Source organism: Crinia signifera, chromosome 8 (genome assembly GCF_055691185.1).
Source record: "Crinia signifera chromosome 8, ASM5569118v1, whole genome shotgun sequence".
Taxonomy (NCBI): domain Eukaryota; kingdom Metazoa; phylum Chordata; class Amphibia; order Anura; family Myobatrachidae; genus Crinia; species Crinia signifera.
This window is the reverse complement of record NC_139224.1, coordinates 6,415,014-6,436,136: the sequence shown is the minus strand read 5'-3', so window position 1 is coordinate 6,436,136 and position 21,123 is coordinate 6,415,014. Positions and strand designations below refer to the sequence as shown.

Genomic DNA, 21,123 nt, shown 5'->3' with positions numbered 1-21,123 from the left:
ATGCTGGACACAATGCTCGGTCCCCTCTCTGTATGCTGGACACAATGCTCGGTCCCCTCTCTGTATGCTGAATAACACAGCACAGTACAACTTCCTCTGCACAACATAATTCTTGGTATTTATTATACGGAATCCACAGCAGGTGAGCGCCCAGCCGACCATCCCACACCATTAGGATTTATTCTGTATACTATCCCCTGTCCCATTTCAGAGGCACTGAGCACTGCGCACGTATAAATCCAGCACTTTCTATCACACACAGAGTACAAGGCTCGTGTGCACGTGCCGCCATCACCCAGCTCCTGCGGACGTGGGGCACATACATGCAGATGTGTCCTATTTTCCTGCAGCTGATGACCTCAGCTCCTTGCGAGCTCAATGGGGCCGGCGGTAACGTACATGGTGTCTCTGCGGAGCCCGGCTGCAATTCATCATCATTTTATCTGCACAAATTTAATTGGATCCTATCAAATTCTCCTGATTCTCCCTCCTCACTTTAAAGCGCGTCTGCGAGCAAGATAAATGTGGCGGCCGTATTGAGAGGGAGAGAGGAGAGGGGAGGGGAGGGGGGGGGGGGGTTGAATAACAAGGTCTTCACAAGAATTTTGTGGGGTTTTGTATTTTAACGCACAATATAAACTAAGCATAACATAAAATTCATCGCCTGCAGGTTACAGGAGACCTGCTGGGAATGTATAGGGGGCTACAGCCAAACCTCGCGGCACAAATTCAGTAGCCTCCGTTTTATATGTACGTACTGTAGCGCACATTATATTATATAATACATATCGACACATGTGTTTAATGGGGGGTTTCCACCTTCAGATGGCTTATTAATTAATTGTTGTTTATCTCTGTTGCCAGGGGATACGCACGGAGCTGCCCCCAGTATAGTGCTCTGCCTCTCACGAGGTGATATACTGTATTTAGCAAATGCTGCGATAGGACATAAAATCTGATGTATTAAAGTCAAATAAATGTAAATGATTCATACATTTAGAATGTTAAAGCAAAGTGAACAGTAACACGCATAGCCCCTACTTCCAATATGGGGGCGACACTGGGGGGTACAGTGGTTACTGATGGCTGTAGCTGACGTCTAAAGTGACGGGCGCATAAACTGCAGGCACCCATTATGTTCACAAAAATCCACACAAAGGCTTCAGTGTGCCCACGCTAATGTTCTGCCAGTCTACCTTGTACTACTTCCGACACCAGCCTCCCACCTGCACTAACACCGCCACCAGCCTCCCACCTGCACCAACACCGCCACCAGCCTCCCACCTGCACCAACACCGCCACCAGCCTCCCACCTGCACCAACACCGCCACCAGCCTCCCACCTGCACCAACACCGCCACCAGCCTCCCACCTGCACCAACACCGCCACCAGCCTCCCACCTGTACCAACACCGCCACCAGCCTCCCACCTGTACCAACACCGCCACCAGCCTCCCACCTGTACCAACACCGCCACCAGCCTCCCACCTGTACCAACACCGCCACCAGCCTCCCACCTGTACCAACACCGCCACCAGCCTCCCACCTGTACCAACACCGCCACCAGCCTCCCTCCTGTACCAACACCGCCACCAGCCTCCCTCCTGTACCAACACCGCCACCAGCCTCCCTCCTGTACCAACACCGCCACCAGCCTCCCACCTGTACCAACACCGCCACCAGCCTCCCACCTGTACCAACACCGCCACCAGCCTCCCACCTGTACCAACACCGCCACCAGCCTCCCACCTGTACCAACACCGCCACCAGCCTCCCACCTGTACCAACACCGCCACCAGCCTCCCACCTGTACCAACACCGCCACCAGCCTCCCACCTGTACCAACACCGCCACCAGCCTCCCACCTGTACCAACACCGCCACCAGCCTCCCACCTGTACCAACACCGCCACCAGCCTCCCACCTGTACCAACACCGCCACCAGCCTCCCACCTGTACCAACACCGCCACCAGCCTCCCACCTGTACCAACACCGCCACCAGCCTCCCACCTGTACCAACACCGCCACCAGCCTCCCACCTGTACCAACACCGCCACCAGCCTCCCACCTGTACCAACACCGCCACCAGCCTCCCACCTGTACCAACACCGCCACCAGCCTCCCACCTGTACCAACACCGCCACCAGCCTCCCTCCTGTACCAACACCGCCACCAGCCTCCCACCTGTACTAATACCACCACCAGCCTCCCTCCTGTACTAACACTGCCACCAGCAGATTCGGCACAACTATAATAGAGTTACGATGGGTGGCGGCTTCTCCTGCTGTTGAGGAACTATAACTCCCAGCTAACAACCCAGCCATCAGTCTCTTATTATATTGCAGACCACGGTGAGTCCCGGACGAATAAGTGAAGCGAAGGATAACTGAAAATAAATCTCTGCTCTCCAGCCTTCCATACGCAGGTTTAAGTCTTCTTCAGGCGTGTAAGAGTTAAGCCAAGCGGATTACAGATGCAGAGCGTTAATCATTGGGCATCAATAAGAGTAACCCGCCGGTGATCAGGTGCTCAGATGTACACCGCCAGGAGCCACCAAAACACACACGTAGGGAGGAGAGGTCTGCCGGGAGGCGACTGGCCGGGCAGCCTGGAACAGCAGCCATCCCCAGAGACACCTTGTCCATCAATACGTTAGATCTGTATTTTCTTGGCTGGAGAGCTTTGCAAACACAATTAATCTACTGAGGTTTGGAGAAGAGAACCTGCTTTCATAGATTTCACGCTCTCATTGACCCGGCTTCAGAGCTCTGCGAGGCGCGGCGTGGAATCTCCCTGGGACATCGGAAGACCTTCTACCCCGAACACACACACACGTATGCCCACTCCTCTAACAAGCAGCTGAGAACCCCCATCTGCTGCCCCGGCAAAACACAGCATTTACATAAACATCAGATTACAGACAAGCCTCCAGATAAGAGCCCAGAGCCGGCGGCCCCCACACTGTACTGCACATACAAAGTAGATATTAAGTACATAGGAAAATAAGACATGAACGGCCAAGCCGATATATAAATATATAAAACATCTGCATCTTAGGTGGCCATATTGGGGGCTGATTTTGATAGGCCTGAAGTACAAGGAATTCTGGGAAATTGTGATGAAAGCACGGAATTGCAGGGTTTCGACCTAGGGGCAATAAAATATGTACAAAGCAACAGAGAAAAAATCCCTCCTCTCGGTTTCACGCCTGCCTGTCAATCACCCCCCTTTAGACTGTAAACTCTGACGAGCAGGGCCCTCTCTTCCTTCACTTTTACCACCTCCTGCTCACCGCCAACAACATGTTGAGAACTGACGCACACATGCAAACTACACTATCTATGTAAATCCCTTTACAGGAGGCACAGACCATCCCATTGCCGCCGCACTACCATAACCAAGGATCAATACTTCCCTCACGCCAGATTTTGCTCCTCCTGAATTTATATTATATTCACTTTATTCGCGCCTGTTTTCTAATCACTGAAGCCTGCGTGCGCCTCCGGGAGATGAACACTATGCAGAAAGGTTTATTAAGGGAAAAGCATAGAAACAGATGTAAGAAGTCCTCTGTATGCGCGGGGGCGACAAACCGCCCGTCTATATATAAATATTGTGGTATTAAATACAGCACGCAGGCCAGCAGATATATGGAAATTGGGAACATGAATAATTCAGAACATATTTTCTACTGATCCCTGCAGTTATAAAATAATATAGTCTGGGCCAGCGGTACTCAACATCAACAGGACATGTTTTCGGGATATTTGTCTGTTGAAGCAGGTGGGATAATTACTGACCCAGCAAGATAAGATAATCTCACCTGAGCATGACTAAAGAGAGATCCATAAAACATGGCCTGCTGCTGGTACTTGGGGAGCAGAGTTGATATCCACTGTCATAGCTCCATTGGGGACTCAGGGCCATAATTTAGTAATAAATATAACCTTTAATGATCTAAAATTAAGATATTAGCCCAAACCATAGTTTTTCTGCAGCCTTAGCCCACAGACGGGTCCCAAACCCCACATACTGCAATAATTCCAGTCAGCAATATGGAAAGGGATAACATTTCAGCAAATTAATTAGCAAAACCCAGTGATAATCCTCTGGGGCTGGCGACATATGGCAAAGCCAAGCAAAGGGGACGGTGGATCATAATCCTTTCAAACCTATCCCCCAAAAAGCCTTTCTCCAATATAATTATGTGTCACCATCCCGCCACCTCCGACCCCTTCTCCCCAGGACGATCTGTGCGGCTAATCTTGGTCTCTGAGCTGGATGCGTGCGGAACAGACGATACCGCTGATTTTAGGATAAGGCCGCCGTCTTGTCTTCTGTGTCCTTAATCATTTTCTGGCTGATAAGGAGTCTGGTCTCCCTGGTGTATAAGAGCAGTGATACCGTGCCCCCAGCCGCTCGCAGGAACACATCATTAGAAAGTCCTTGTGAGATCACCGACTTGTGTCAGAGGGTTCGAATTACAGGAAAAAAGGAAACCGGAAACTACTCGCGTCACTCGGGAGCAGGGCTCGAGGAATCATATAAGAAGGTTTTTTTTTATTTTTTTAAATTATTTAAAGTACTGTTGAAATCCATAAAAGTAATTATTTTACCTCCGATGTGAAGATAATGTTGTCTCCACACTGCGCTTTACTGAGACACTAATTATCTGCTTGCAAGCACAGAAAATAGGGCTGTATAACAGCATTGCAGTGCACTCAGTTACTATGAGGAGCACTGCTAGAGAAACTAGGAGGAGCAGAAAGCCTGGGGATATACAGACGTCTCCTCATACATGACTCTTCGTGCACCACATCCTGTACAACCCGCAGAGCTTTTTTTTTTTTCGCTTGAAATACCGCAATGTGATTCGCCGATTCATGTGCCCTTAAAATCCCTTAATCCCTGCAAAAACTTTGGTCCCAGGTCCTATGTGTAACAGAGCAGCCGCACATGAGCACAAACAAATATATACATATGGGAAGGCCCGTTCGCAGGATCCGCTGTAAAACCCTGCATTTTATGCACTGTGGCCCTATAACAAAAAGTCCCCCCAAAACTGTTGAGCGTGGCTTACCGAGGTGTTCTGGCACTGGATGCTGGTGCTGTTGAAGCGCAGGGCGGTCACCCGCGTCACACTGCCCGGGATGTGGAAGATGCACTCGTAATTGCGCTGGCCAGACTGCGGCTGAGGGAGGTTCTTGGCGGTTAGGGTGATGGGCTTCACCACTCCAACAGGGATGTAGATCTGGGTTGAGGGAAGAATCTGAGGACAGTCCTGTAAGAGGGGGAGAGAGAGAGAAGAGACATCAGGTTCCATTGTAGACAGCCCTGACTGAAATACCGTGGTGTAACACCAAATTAAATCCTTAATGTTGCAGGATAGACGCCACAAATTTTTTTTTATAAAGAAACAATAAAATGAAGGCAATACACAGCGGGAGTCGGCCTGTAGATGCGCTTAAAGCCTAACTCAGAGGCTCCCACACTCAGCCCTCAAAGGTGAGGCTACCGTAACAGGCGGGATGTTCTGCGCCACAGTCGTTAACTAAATCAGACGCAAAGATCATTCCTTCCACAGACCATAAATGGGACGGGGGGCTCAGACATGGGGCAACATAAATCTGGTATTTATAAATGGTACCTCAACAATAAGCGCTTATATAGCACCTTTCTCCCAATAATTTGTATGATTGCTGAGGCAGCCATCTTGGGCACGCTCAGGTGTAGCGCTCTGTAATGATTTACATCCGTTCCTAAGCTCCGATACTGCAGTCCAGACTATAAGGATATCCATGCCTGAGCCCTGGTGACTTAGTATCTCAGTCATATTGATTATCCCATCTGGGCTCAAGCAGGGATAGCCTTAAAACCTGGGCTGCAATGGCGGCGTTTGGGAGCGTCTGGTTAACCCAAGAAAGAGAAACACGTTTGCCTGAAAGCCAATAGGTAGCATGCTCGGTACAGCACCACTCCTCACCGGAGAAGACGGGGTTGCTGAGCGACAGGTGGAGGCAGGTACAAAGTCCCAGGATTAGGGCCTAGAAGAGAGTCACAGCCACCCTAGGAAAATGGTGCAGCCAGGTAATTATGGTTCCTCGCAGCTGAGCAGTCGTGGGACATTTCTTTTTTCTGGTCAGTGAATGAAAATGAGGAGACAGACTGAGAAGTCCGTATAGTGGTCTAAGAAAGACGTCCTAAACTGCTGTATAAGAAATGTTCTATCTTAAGAACATAATCAGAAAAATCATATAGTTATCTCATATATTGATGGCCGAACACAAGACTGTCGCTGCCAAAAAGCACATGGCTACCACATCACAGGATGGCACGCTGGCAGCGAGGTGGGCAAATGAGAAAAGATTATCCATTAAAAACCATTAGTCCGGCAAGCAGGAATGAGGGGAGCTGTTGGCAGATGACAAGAGCTCCCGGTGACGGGCCCGGGAGCCAGGCAATGTGGACAGCTAAAGAACCAGGGTGGTTGCAGATGATTACGGACGATCGGGAACCATGTCGTCACTGCGGTCACTGACGACACAGGAGAATCGCTCACTCTAGCTTATAACATCCTACCATACACAAGGACAGAGACTGTAAGCAGCTGACAGAGGAAAACACAGAGGTTCCCCGGGGACTAGAATCAGCACTAGAAATTCTGATGCAACTCACGGTGCATTATTGCAGGGTCAGATCACCTGGGACCAGGTCAGCAGAGAGAGGGGGAACCCTGGAGACAGGTACAGCGCACGTCTAAGTATAGGGGCAGACAGCACTGGGGGGAGCTAATAACATGTTTTGCAGCAGAGAGGCCTGGAGGAGAGATAACGACAAGTTTTGCTGGGAGAGATCCCAAGAGCGGGTTATTCCAGGAAGGGCCGTCGGAACATTAACCCCACACGTGCCAGGTACAAAAGAAATTCATAAAAAGAGAAATGTGATTTTAGTTTTGATACGTGTGGACTATCACGGCTCCCATCGCATGCCATATAGTGGCATGCGATGGGATGCGATTTTTGCAGTTTTTTAAAGTTTTTTACAAAATCGCATGCAATCACATCGCATTGCATGCGATGTGATCGCATGCGTTTTTTAACAGAAAAGCATCCAAATGCATTGAAATTAGTATCAAACATGTTCAATGGCCCCCAAATGTCATTTTTGAGGCTGTACCACCCCCACTATCAATGCGAACCCGAAGCGTGGTGAGCGCAGCGAGCCCGCGAGGGGCGACGGTACGCGTCCTACGACCTTTTTATACCCCCACTATCCACGTCGGCGTGGAGTTGAGAATAGAAAGTGTGGCGAGCGCAGCGAACCCCCGAGCCCGAAGCGTGGCGAGCGCAGCGAGCCCCGCGGACACCTGTGAAGCCCGCGAGGGGACGCGTATACCTGTGAAGGTATCCGTGTCCTCTTGCCTCGCTGCGCTCGCCACACTTTCTATTCTCAACTCCACGCCGACGTGGATAGTGGGGGTATAAAAAGGTCGTAGGACGCGTACCGCCGCCCCTCGCGGGCTCGCTGCGCTCGCCACGCTTCGGGTTCGCGTTGATAGTGGGGGTGGTACAGCCTCAAAAATGACATTTGGGGGCCATTGAACATGTTTGATACTAATTTCAATGCATTTGGATGCTTTTCTGTTAAAAATCGCATGCGATGCGATTTTTCATGTGCGATGGCCATTGTGGGAGCCGTGATACTCCACGAGTACCTTAGTTTTTATTTTATTTTTTTTTGGGGGGGGGGGGGGGGGGGGATATTCTGTGCAAAACCTCAGAATCAGCCCCAAAATGCACCCGAAACCAATAAACTAGCAAAGAAAATCGGTTATAATTTAAGAAAATATAAGTTTACACTGGATGCGAATTTTGCCACTTCAAACCGAAAAATATTGTGATTACTAGTTAAAAGCCTGTCACTTTGAGCTGTGACCGTTTATACTTTCACTTTGAGCTGTGACAGTTTTTAGCCCACAAACTCTCCACCCCAAAACCAGTCCGTATCTGCTTCTTCCTACAATCTTTGTCTTGCCCCTTTGCCCCGGTGGTCCTACTCCGTGCTTCCAAGTAACTGTTACCAGATTCCAGCTTCCCAAAGACTATTACAAACTTTCAATTGTCTCCTGTACCAGTTTTCATTCTATGCATCACAGCTTCCTCTCCCCATATCCAGCAGGTCTGAACGAGATCAGTGTCCCTGCAAAAATTGCTTTCACTTTCTGTTAATTTAGCACACACAGAAAGAAATTTGGTCAGTGGAGTGGCCTCTAGTGATCACTGGCGGTACTTCACCTCATAAAGGTGAGTCGTTAGCCTTTTATATAAAGATAATGCCCCCTTAATGGGGGTTAATTGCTTTTGACATCTATGGAAATGTTTCTATAGCTCATTGTACCACCTACTGCCCAGGAACGGCACTGCAGGTAATTGAACTCCTACATAACGCTCAACATATTTATTTATTAACAGTTGCTTATATAGCGCACACACATTCCGCAGCGCTTTACAGAGAATATTTGACCATTCACATCAGTCCCTGCCCCAGTGGAGCTTACAATCTATATTCCCTACCACATGTACACGCACACAGACATTCTAGGGTTAATTTTGTTGGAAGCCAATTAACCTACCTGTATATTTTTGGATTGTGGGAGGAAACCGGAGTAAACCCACGCAAGCATGGGGAGTATATACAAACTCCACACAGTTAGGGCCATGGTGGGAATAGAACCCTTGACCTCAGCGCTGTGAGGCAGTAATGCTAACCATTACACCATCCATATCATTTTTGAACAATGAATATTACAGGCACGGAATAAGGGACGCCATCTCTTCCCGGCTAGCATACACGTCGCCTAACTATAATCCTAGCCAAGGGCCCCAATGGCTACAGCGTCACACACGGTGATCACCTCAAACCCACAAAAGCTGAGCTACCGGCAGAGGGCGCGTTGATAAAGCTCGGAGAACCGTTGCTTGTTTACTTCACGGACAATTCTCCTGAAAGGGTTAAATGTCCGAGTCTGGTAATAGACTCCTGTCATATACTGATGTCCGTGGCACAGGCGGCAGCCCCCGATTGGCCCTCACAGGTCCTGGGTGGCTACACACTGGCCCAATTCATTTGTCACTGAAGCATCAGCGGGACGCAGGCCGCGTTCTGCGCCGGTAGCACATTAATATTCCTTCCTATGGACGGGGACATAAATCTAGCTCATTGCACAATACCAAACAAAGGAAATGCAATTTCAACAGCTGCAAAGCGGCTCTAGAGGGACCAAGTGCGGAGATCCGCGGAGGGCCGAGCTGTCACAGGGCGATATTAAGTGGGTGACTAAGTTATTGGATTTATGTTACACTGCTCTGATTAGCCCGCGCTAGGTGTTGGGGACAGGTGCACAGACGTGACTGTGGAGGGGAATTAGAGGGAGAGCTGTGCGTTATATGTAAGTTGTGGGGGCAGAGGGGATAAAACTGCAGGACATTACCGGCCTCCGCCACAACAGGGCGACAAAGATCAGAAGCAGCGCGAGAGCCAGGAATTCACACCTGTGTCCGCTGAGAGGACTAGTGAGGAGAGAGACGTGGCTACCTGGGGATCTGGCACAACAGCTGACACAGCACAAACTGCAGCGGTACCTGAAGCGGGAGCATCTGTGTCCTGGCACAGCTGCTGAGCGTGTTACATGTGCAGATGTATGTAATGTGATCAGGGACAGACAGCTGACTGAGGCAAAGCAACAACCACACGAGGACTCTGCAGTAATGTGTGCTGAGAATGTCACTTCCAGAATCAGCGCACCGAGGGCCTGATGGAAAAGTGATCAAATAGAGAGTGATAAACCACCAGCCAATCAGAGCCTTCCTGTCATTTTAAAACATCCTGTGACACGGCAGATAAGATCTGATTGGCTGTTTATCACTTTTTAAGCTTAGTACATCCAGCCTTATGGCACAAGACACCTCAAGCCTTATGTCTCTGATTTCACCAGTGCATTTTCACAAACATCTGTTCCGTTCCCACCATGGCTGTCCCAGTGTAACATTACTGAGTGCAGAGTGTTCCGTCCCAGTCACATAAGTCTGCACACCTAGAACACCTGCTCAGGCTGAGGATAGGAATTAGGTGGAGCGCAAGGTCGGTCATCCACCGGTAACCGTTAGTAACCACTGATACCACCATTTATGGGAGGCAGCTGATCTCCGATGGTGAGTGCTGGCCCTGCTATACGCATAGGCTGTCCACTGATGGCTCAACCATCGATGGTTTATCACTGATGGTGAAGAAAAAAACATCGATCACCAATGTCCACCCATAGTGGAGCGAGGACACTATGTAGAGCAGTGGTCAGGGAACAGAGGTAAAATTACCCCAAATGGGGTAAAAATGAAATTCCTAGGGGTAATGGACGGTCGCACAGGATAGATACAGCCAGGCATGCATATGAATCTATATACAGCCATACAAATGAAGCCAGACTCTGTGTTTCCGCAAGTGCGGCATCCGTCGCTATCTGACGAATGGCGAGCACCGGCGGACATGGACGCGCCAACATCCCAGAGTATTGGGCACACAAGCGTTTCAGACGTGGATGATTATTACCAGGGCTGGCAGACATCGGATATCATCCTGTACTTTTATGGTACCCATCCTGCACCTTCAAATGAAGTTTCGGCAGAGAAGCGTACTAACGCATTCAGCACCTCGCAGTGCACTTTGTAAGGTTGTGATGCCTGACCCACACAGCGCTCCCTTGCGGTGGCATTTCGCAGGGTGTATGGAGCGAGCGGTAGTGTGCGGAGGTGACCGCTACAGCAGGGGTTCCCAATCTTTTTCGAATCACGGCACCCCAGAGTATCAGAATTTTTCCACGGCACCCCTAGGCCCAAATAAATATATGTAAAATTAAGTAGATTGTGTTTATATGTGCTTCTTAGGTTCAGTTATGTGGTAAAGGGCAGGATTTGCTTCTGATTTTAGACATATTTTATGATTGGAAGCCACCAGCACTGGTTTTGTCCATAAATAATTGATCATAAAAAGTTTGAATTGGTCCTGGTCCACCAACCCGTGGCACCCCTGCAAGTGTCCCGAGGCACACCAGGGAGCCACGGCACACAGTTTGGGAACCACTGCGCTACAGACACCCTCAGGCACCACAGTATAAGCTCTCTTATCCTAAATCTAAGGGTCACAGTCAAAGTTCACATGTCCAAAGCACCTCATCCCAAAAACATACAAAGCAATCTAAAACAGGAAACACCTGTGGTTCAACCGCGCGCACGGCCTATAAGAGAGCCCCGAGCCGGAATCATGAGGACACCGCTCCGGGACTGTGCGAGTCACAGAAAACCTTTGCCTGAAATAAGGAGGGGTGAAAATATTGTAAGGATTATTTCCATGATCTGTACAAAACCATTACACAATGCTCCGCTCAGAACTCCGTTATATATCCCTCTGCTACGGGATCACACGAGTATATTCAGCGCCCATCCAACCCAAAGCAGAACTGGAAGACGCCAGTGTACACAGCACTTGAATCCCCCCCATAGAGGTGAGGAGCAATGGATGCCTGTTATTATATAAGATAGATATATTAATGTATGTATAAATATGAAGCTTTCAAATGCTGCGTTAATGACATTTGCCTCCGCGTGTAATCCAGACATGCCTAGGAGAGACCAGAGATGTATCTGTTGTGGAACACTATAAATACAGCCACGACCCAGGCCAGGGAGAGGTTAATCTCCAGCCGTTTTGTGTCCCAGAATAGATCGGGGTTACGCTCCCGGCTTCCTGGGCCGTGGCTGGGACTGGGGCTGGCAGGATAGAGCATCACGTATATTTCCACAACCCCATTTACATTTTAGAAGTTTGTTTTGGTTCCTAAGAAACAAGGACAGCCAACACTGTACATGTAATGTCACAGGCATCTGGAAGATCCCTCCCCTGGCTTGTGTACATGCAGACCCTCCAGCGTCCATACAGAATGCCGCAAGTGTACTCAGCTGCAAACACTAAACCACACGGCTGCAGGACAAGTGTCATGCAAGTGGGGAAAATAATCCTGTAACTTTATATTCATTCTACAAAAACAAAAATGTTTGGAACGTGGGACTATTTTTCGCGATTCGTGGAGAGTTGGTGGTGACCTTTTTGTAGTTTAGGGGGTTCAATACAGGATTCCAACAGTCACCTTAAATGCTGTCGGATTTTCCCCTGAAATAGCAGCAGGGATCGAGTAACCCCTAATGTACATTCTCTTTAGGATTCTGGTCTGGCTGTGGTGAATTGGCTTGGACTCAACCTGTCATACACACCTGAAACAAAGGTAGCCCCTCCCTAATAACCGGAGACCCAAAGAGAGCTCAGACAGCCCTGGAGCTAGAGAGGAGTGGCCAATAATGGGGGCGTGGTCACGCCACACTTGGCTTGTTCATATAAGCACAATTACCATTCTATGGTAAAAGAGGTGCAACCAATCCGTGTGATCACAGATTAATATGCACAGTATACAGATCCGCTTTCGCCCGACTCCGCTCTTGCAGCTGTATCGGACATTGCCCAAAAATGTTGAAGAACTTAAGCCACAAGGGGGCTGGAAGGGGCAGAGCAGTCCGACAGAGCATCATGGCCGATGACGCACATTAGGCACAGACTTGACATAAAGGCTGTAACTCTCAGTGATGGAGACAAAGTCCTGCAATTGGAAAGGTCAGTGCAATTGGCCCTTCGTCCTCTCCGCGCTTCCCCTCGTTAATCGCATTCTCCGTCAGCCTCTTTAGGTGGTGGACTGATCGCTCTTCTCGCTCACTACCGGCGTGATATATTTGTGCTTCGTCATCTCAGGATTTATCCCCAAGTCGCTCAAAAGTACAAAGGACGCTTTGAAAGATGCTTCTTTAAAATAGTATGGAAATGGGGAGGCGTAAACCAATAAGGGCTCAGGAACGCTGCACAATTACTCAGATCTATGCAAATTCGACGCTGTTTTACTGTCTTGTCAAGAGACCCAATAAATATCCTGCAGACGACGAGCGCGAGGCGCAGGCTGACGTGGCGCACGGCACAGCCGCGACTACTCTGTCATTTTACAGACTCTGTGTCTCTTAAGCCCTCATTGGCATTCCGCGGGTGTGAGGAAATAAACAAAAATCAGGGCTTTTACAATCAAATGGCCTGTTTAGGCTGGAATATTGATTTCACGTTAATACTGAACACCACCTTGAGAGAATGCAATCTCTATCCGCGCTTTCTTCACGCTCCGCATTCCGCGGGCAAAAGCCACAAAGCTGCATATGAAAGTTCATCTATATTTCCCTAATTGGCTGCTTTATCCCAGTTATGGGGATCTTGTGATCCCTTAGGGCTATCTACGGAGTCACAAGGACAAAAACCTAGAATAAGATCATTAACAAACCAAAAATACCACTCAATAAGCACAAAGAGCAGCTCATAAGTCTCAAATATGTCTGTAAATATGTTATAAGCTTGCTGGGTGTTCGAGATAAGTCTGCTACTGCAAGATTCAACAGAATACAGATGACCGCCACAGTGCTGGTTAAAAAGAACCTACTATCGGGGAAGGCAGCCATTTTGTCAACTGCCACGAGACAAAGGACACTTTATTGTGGTACTTCATACATATTTCCACAGTGCTGGTTAAAAAGAACCCACTATCATGGAAGGCAGCCATTTTGTTGACTGAGCAACAAAAACAACAGATTAGCCATGCCGCATGGTGTCTAGATGTACAAACGATAACCAAAACCAGAAAACACGTCTTCGCATTGCAGCCAAGGACGTGTACGCAAATCTTTTTGACATTTTCTGATTACGCTAATGTTCTTAAAACCAGCACTATGAATTCACAATAACTAGAAAATCGAGGCCGCTGGGTTATATCATAGTCGCCGCACGCTGCGTCTCATTACAGGGTTAGGCATATAAACCTTTTTATTCTCTCTCTCTTTAATGGTGCCGAGGATTATAAGATTTATAACGAGGGACATTTCTGCCTCAGCCGCCCACACTTCACTGAGTAAACAACATTCCTTAAATTATACACAATACTGTAAGAGAGTGTTTGTCCCAAGGTTCTGCTTCAGTGCGAGTTAGCCTGTGACGCCTCATCTGTTGGGGTACTACAGTCCCCAGCATGCCATGACATCACCACCACGAGCACAACAAACTAGGACTTCAATTATTAGCCTTGATACATCTGATCCCTTGTATGTAGTCATCCAAACGACTGAGCCCACAACCAGGCAACACAGTCCCAATGCTTTCAAACAATGGGATGCCGAGGACAGAGATGCGGTACAAGGCTGGGACGAGGGGTGCCCGGGACAGAGATGCGGTACAAGGCTGGGACGAGGGGTGCCCGGGACAGAGATGCGGTACAAGGCTGGGACAAAGGGAGCTCGGCCAAGTAAAGGGTACACTGGAGAAATAGGAGGGATCAAGTGTCATGGCAGGACACGGAGGACAGGGGCTACACGGCAGGACACGGAGGACAGGGGCTACACGGCAGGACACGGAGGACAGGGGCTACACGGCAGGACACGGAGGACAGGGGCTACACGGCAGGACACGGAGGACAGGGGCTACACGGCAGGACACGGAGGACAGGGGCTACACGGCAGGACACGGAGGACAGGGAATAACACGGCAGGACACGGAGGACAGGGAATAACACGGCAGGACACGGAGGACAGGGGCTACACGGCAGGACACGGAGGACAGGGGCTACACGGCAGGACACGGAGGACAGGGGCTACACGGCAGGACACGGAGGACAGGGAATAACACGGCAGGACACGGAGGACAGGGGCTACACGGCAGGACACGGAGGACAGGGAATAACAAGGCAGGAAGTGGAGGACAGGGGCTACACGGGAGGACAGGGAATAACATGGCAGGACATGGAGGACAGGGGCTACACGGGAGGACAGGGAATAACATGGCAGGACATGGAGGACAGGGGCTACACGGCAGGACACGGAAGACAGGGAATAACACAGGGACAGGGAATAACACAGGGACAGGGAATGACATGAGAGAAGTCAGGACAGAGCAGAGTAAAGGATAAGAAGATTACAGACAAGTGTTGAGGAATAAAGAATAAAGGAAAATGTCTGAATTTTATAAAAAAAAAATTCTCTCTTAAAATAAGTTGCAAGTCACCTTCCCCTGAACCCAGCCTCACATCACAGCAGCCCTCACTGCCAGCGACGGGCCAGCCACCTAATCCGCCAAGATCAGACTTTTTATTAAACGATAATTCATTTTTAATTGCAGGCACCACAGAAGGCTGCGGAGTCGCAGGGAGAGCACTGGCGCACACCTTCCACCCCCACCCGCGCCGCTACCGCCTGCTCGCCACACTCCGGAGATCATGTCTGGAGGAGAACTGCAGCCAGGTAATTAAGATGAAGAGTTTGACATGTAAGTTCATTTGTTTATCAGCTCCGCGTGCTGCGGCCCTTATTATTCTATGCCTCATATGCTGATCATTACACATTCATATTGTGCAAACATGCCCGGAACACGGCCAGGCTTAGTACATATCCAACTAAACGGATCGCTAACCTGTGGTGGCCAGCCCTGCATGCTGGGACTTGTAGTTCAACAACCAGATACTGAACACCTCCCAACATTATATGCTGGAAAACTGGGACAATGGCCTACATACAAGCACATCCCACCCCATTCCCTTCATGCACCCTGTACCCGCTCTCCTCTCTGACTAGAATATAGGCCCAGTTGAGACTGATGACGCAGGTTGCTTAACCTGCGGCAGTTGGGGCGACACTACAGGCGGAGTGACCCTACACAGCGAAAAATGAAGGCGTCATGGAGACGTATCTTTCACACAGAGGAGGCAGCCATTTTGAGGGCTGAACTTACAAAATGGAGATCGTAGCACCTCAGACATCGGTAAATTATATTTCACACCAGCGGTAGTTGTACAGAACACCTGTCGCTAATGTCACTTTATTATGGCCAATTGGCAACACCGCCACCTCACAACACCCAACCACCTCCGCCGGCTGTAATTGCTGTTCTGCAACTTTAGGTCTCAAGTTCACACCTCGTAGATTGTAAGCTCACTTGCTTATCTTCTGTTATTTGTATCATGATCCATGGTCAGAGCTTTATTAATAATAAATCATAATTGTTAATAGAGGTCTCCGATTCCCACGGAAATTACTTGGCTGCATTCTTAGAAATGATGGACGGAGCACAAAATGGCCGCCGCTGCTACGTACAAACGGCCACGGCTCCAAGTGGACAGAACATGGAATGGGGGGACAAATGACACAACCAGATTTATTATATACACATTCATCCTATCACATAGGATTCACACCGGGAGACAATCGGGTCACTAGCCGAGGTCACGACCATAACCAATATTGATTAAGGTGTCACAGGAACAATAGTGACTAAGGTGTCACCAGCAATTATCTCTTAACTGCAGAGGCTTGTTCTGTGAGAGCCTACACCTGGGTCACGGTACTGTCGCTACCCCATGTTCCTCGCCTGTAAGAGGGTCTAAAGTCAAGGAGGTACGAGGTACACACGGACGTCACAGATACCTCCTCCTGTTGCCTTTCTTCTCAGGCCTTTCCTCATCTATAGACTGCTGAATCCTTCATTACCGGCACATTTGGGCATCTGCGGAGGCTGGAAGAGGCTGTCAGCGAGACGAGCGGAATAATGGCAGAGAATACGGCCAGGAAATATTTCCCCGGATTGGCTATAGACACATCATTAATCACTGCTGAATTGCAGTCTCTTTTCCCGGCAGTTCAGAAGGTCCATTCCATGTAATGCCTAGATAACGGTGGCTCTGGGTGCGGGGAGGATGGATGCAGGGAGACCGCCTTAACCCTGTCAAAACAAGAATCTCCAGCTCTTTAAGGGTTAATGCCTAACTGTCACCAGGCGGTGCCTCCTGCCTCAGACACATGACAAGGCTGCGTGTTAGCTAGTGCCACCGCTGAGGGGTACAGCTGGCCAGTTATGCAGTGCACCCCATTCTGTAAGTTACATGGTGGCCTAGCGAGCCCCAGGCCTTCGCATTGACAACGCTCGTCTACTACTGCGCTCCGCAGAGACCGTTGGGCGGTGGCAACATGCAGCTTTCTGCCAATACGCCCCCAACACATGAGGGTGCCAGTAAGGAAGAGGTTGACCCCTCTCTCCCCACTGCTTGCACCACATGTCTTCTTAGGAGCGAGAAGGTTAAGGATGCTCAGGCGGCAAGGACAGCTGTGTCCCTTCCAAACTTCCCCCCTCCCCATAGCTGTCAGTCACCATATACTCAACCAACAACCCCAGGACAGAGCTGACCTATATATTGTGCAGCAGGGAGGGAGCGCTCAGAGAGAGGGGGCAGGGGGTTATATAGGGAAGAAAGTAACCCAGTGGCTGCAGATCTATTCATGGCATTGTCTCGTACACGGAACTATCAGCTCCAAACACGTCCCGTCCCGTGCTAAACATGCTAGAGGCCCATTAGTGGTTCAGACACAGGAGATTATATATATATATATATATACACGGGATATATATACAGGCAGCGCTCAGCAGCAGGACACAGGAGAGGCCCATCAGTGGCACAGACACGGGATATATATACAGGCAGCGCTCAGCAGCCGGACACAGGAGAGGCCCATTAGTTGCACAGACACGGGATATATACACAGGCAGCGCTCAGCAGCAGGACACAGGAGAGGCCCATTAGTGGCACAGACACGGGATATATAAACAGGCAGCGCTCAGCAGCCGGACACAGGAGAGGCCCATTAGTGGCACAGACACGGGATATATATACAGGCAGCGCTCAGCAGCAGGACACAGGAGAGGCACAGGAGATTATGATTATATATATATATATATATATATATATATATATACATATACATACATACATACATACATACAGCGTCTAGTGCAGACACGGGATATATAAACAGGCAGCGCTCAGCAGCCGCAACACAGGAGAGGCCCATCAGTGGCACAGACACAGGATATATATACAGGCAGCACTCAGCAGCAGGACACAGGAGTGGCCCATTAGTGGCACAGACACGGGATATATAAACAGGCAGCGCTCAGCAGCCGCAACACAGGAGAGGCCCATTAGTGGCACAGACACGGGATATATATACAGGCAGCGCTCAGCAGCAGGACACAGGAGAGGCTCATTAGTGGCACAGACCTGGGATATATATACAGGCAGCGCTCAGCAGCAGGACACAGGAGAGGCCCATTAGTGGCACAGACACGGGATATATATACATTCAGCGCTCAGCAGCCGGACACAGGAGAGGCTCATTAGTGGCACAGACCTGGGATATATATACAGGCAGCGCTCAGCAGCAGGACACAGCAGCAGGACACAGGAGAGGCTCATTAGTGGCACAGACCTGGGATATATATACAGGCAGCGCTCAGCAGCAGGACACAGGAGAGGCCCATTAGTGGCACAGACACGGGATATATATACATTCAGCGCTCAGCAGCCGGACACAGGAGAGGCCCATTAGTGGCACAGACACAGGATATATAAACAGGCAGCGCTCAGCAACAGGACACAGGAGAGGCCCATTAGTGGCACAGACACGGGATATATATACAGGCAGCGCTCAGCAGCAGGACACAGGAGAGGCCAATTAGTGGCACAGACACGGGATATATATACAGGCAGCGCTCAGCAGCCGGACACAGGTGAGGCCCATTAGTGGCACAGACATGGGATATATATACAGGCAGCACTCAGCAGCAGGACACAGGAGTGGCCCATTAGTGGCACAGACACGGGATATATATACAGGCAGCGCTCAGCAGCAGGACACAGGAGAGGCCCATTAGTGGCACAGACACGGGATATATATACAGGCAGCGCTCAGCAGCAGGACACAGGAGAGGCCCGTTAGTGGCACAGATACGGGATATATATACAGGCAGCGCTCAGCAGCAGGACACAGGAGAGGCCCATTAGTGGCCAGACACGGGATATATATACAGGCAGCGCTCAGCAGCAGGACACAGGAGTGGCCCATTAGTGGCACAGACACGGGATATATATACAAGCAGCGCTCAGCAGCAGGACACAGGAGAGGCCCATTAGTGGCACAGACACGGGATATATATATACAGGCAGCGCTCAGCAGCAGGACACAGGAGAGGCCCATTAGTGGCCAGACAAGGGATATATATGCAGGCAGCGCTCAGCAGCAGGACACAGGTGAGGCCCATTAGTGGCACAGACATGGGATATATATATACAGGCAGCGCTCAGCAGCAGGACACAGGAGAGGCCCATTAGTGGCACAGACACGGGATATATATACAGGCAGTGCTCAGCAGGACACCGGAGAGGACCATTAGTGGCCAGACAAGGGATATATACACAGGCAGCGCTCAGCAGCAGGACACCGGAGAGGCCCATTAGTGGCCAGACAAGGGATATATACACAGGCAGCGCTCAGCAGCAGGACACAGGAGAGGCCCATTAGTGGCCAGACAAGGGATATATACACAGGCAGCGCTCAGCAGCAGGACACAGGAGAGGCCCATTAGTGGCACAGACAAGGGACTACATAAGCATTGGGAATTAGGCCCTAGACACACACTTCACAGATATAATGGATCACAGTAACTCTGTATTTCCCTCAGAACTCGAATAACTGTATAACACAATATTCCCGATACAGGATAATACAGTAAATCTTCTCAGCGGATCAGTACTCAGGAATCTGGCTGCAGAAACCGTAACCCATCTCCCCAATAGAAGCATCGCACCTGGGGGACAGCGGAACACTCGGACATCAGCGCTCTTACCTCGGACATGTTCACTCGGCCCTCCTGGAAGGAGCAGTCCGCGGCGTTGTGGGTGCAGACATGCCGGTATTTGCACCAGTGGCACGGGTAGGATCCATTGACGCAGGAGAGGCAGCTGTAGAGGAGAGAAGAAACATAATCCATGTTATGGGTATAGAATATTAATCACACATTCACCAATTAGATTCATTAGTGAGCTCATACATTATTTATTAACAGCTTCTTATATAGCAGCAGATTCCTTTGCACATTACAATAGGAGACATTGATAAAACAATCTGGTCAAAGGTATGAGGGCCCTGCTCGCAAGCTTACAATCTATAGGGAAAAGGGCATTGACAGAAAAGGGTAGATATTATTTATTGCATAAAGTCTACCAAAATGCAAAGGTTCCTGTTGTGCTGTATGATATGGTGACCCGGCAGTTTGGCCATGGGTCAGGAGAATGGAAAATGTGAAGAAAAGAGTGGATTTGTGTGGACTGTACAGTGGGGATGTGATTGGATAGGAGAGGATGTGTGTGGCCTGTACAGTGGGGATGTGATTGGATAGGAGAGGGTATGTGTGGTCTGTACAGTGGGGATGTGATTGGACAGAGGATATGTGTGGACTGTACAGTGGGGATGTGATTGGATAGGACAGGGGATATGTGTGGTCTGTACAGTGGGGATGTGATTGGATAGGACAGGGGATATGTGTGGTCTGTACAGTGGGGATGTGATTGGATAGGACTGACGATATGTGTGGTCTGTACAGTGGGGATGTGATTGGATAGGACTGAGGATATGTGTGGTCTGTACAGTGGGGATGTGATTGGATAGGACTGAGGATATGTGTGGTCTGTACAGTGGGGATGTGATTGGATAGGCGTGGATATGTGTGGATTGTACAGTGGGGTTGTGATTGGATAGGAGAGGATATGTGTGGTCTGTACAGTGGGGATGTGATTGGATAGGACAGAGGATATGTGTGGTCTGTACATTGGGGATGTGATTGGATAGGACAGAGGATATGTGTGGACTGTACAGTGGGGATATGATTGGATAGGAGAGGATATGTGTGGACTGTACAGTTGGGATGTGATTGGATAGGAAGGGGATATGTGTGGTCTGTACAGTGGGGATGTGATTGGATAGGACAGAGGATATGTGTGGTCTGTACAGTGGGGATGTGATTGGATAGGACAGAGGATATGTGTGGTCTGTACAGTGGGAATGTGATTGGATAGGACTGAGGATATGTGTGGACTGTACAGTGGGGATGTGAT

At 49.5% G+C, this 21,123-nt stretch overlaps 1 protein-coding gene across 3 annotated transcripts in view; it reads right to left on the bottom strand.

Annotated features, from left to right (window-relative positions):
• PLXNA1 (plexin A1) overlaps positions 1-21,123 on the bottom strand; it is a 223,188-nt gene that overhangs the window by 55,754 nt on the left and 146,311 nt on the right. For all 3 annotated transcript variants that reach the window (XM_083155655.1, XM_083155654.1, XM_083155656.1), the window contains exons 9-10: positions 19,857-19,971; positions 5,080-5,280 (exon numbers count right to left, since the gene is read on the bottom strand). In XM_083155655.1, the coding sequence (XP_083011781.1) occupies positions 5,080-5,280; positions 19,857-19,971 (316 nt within the window). The remainder of the gene's footprint in view (positions 1-5,079; positions 5,281-19,856; positions 19,972-21,123) is intronic.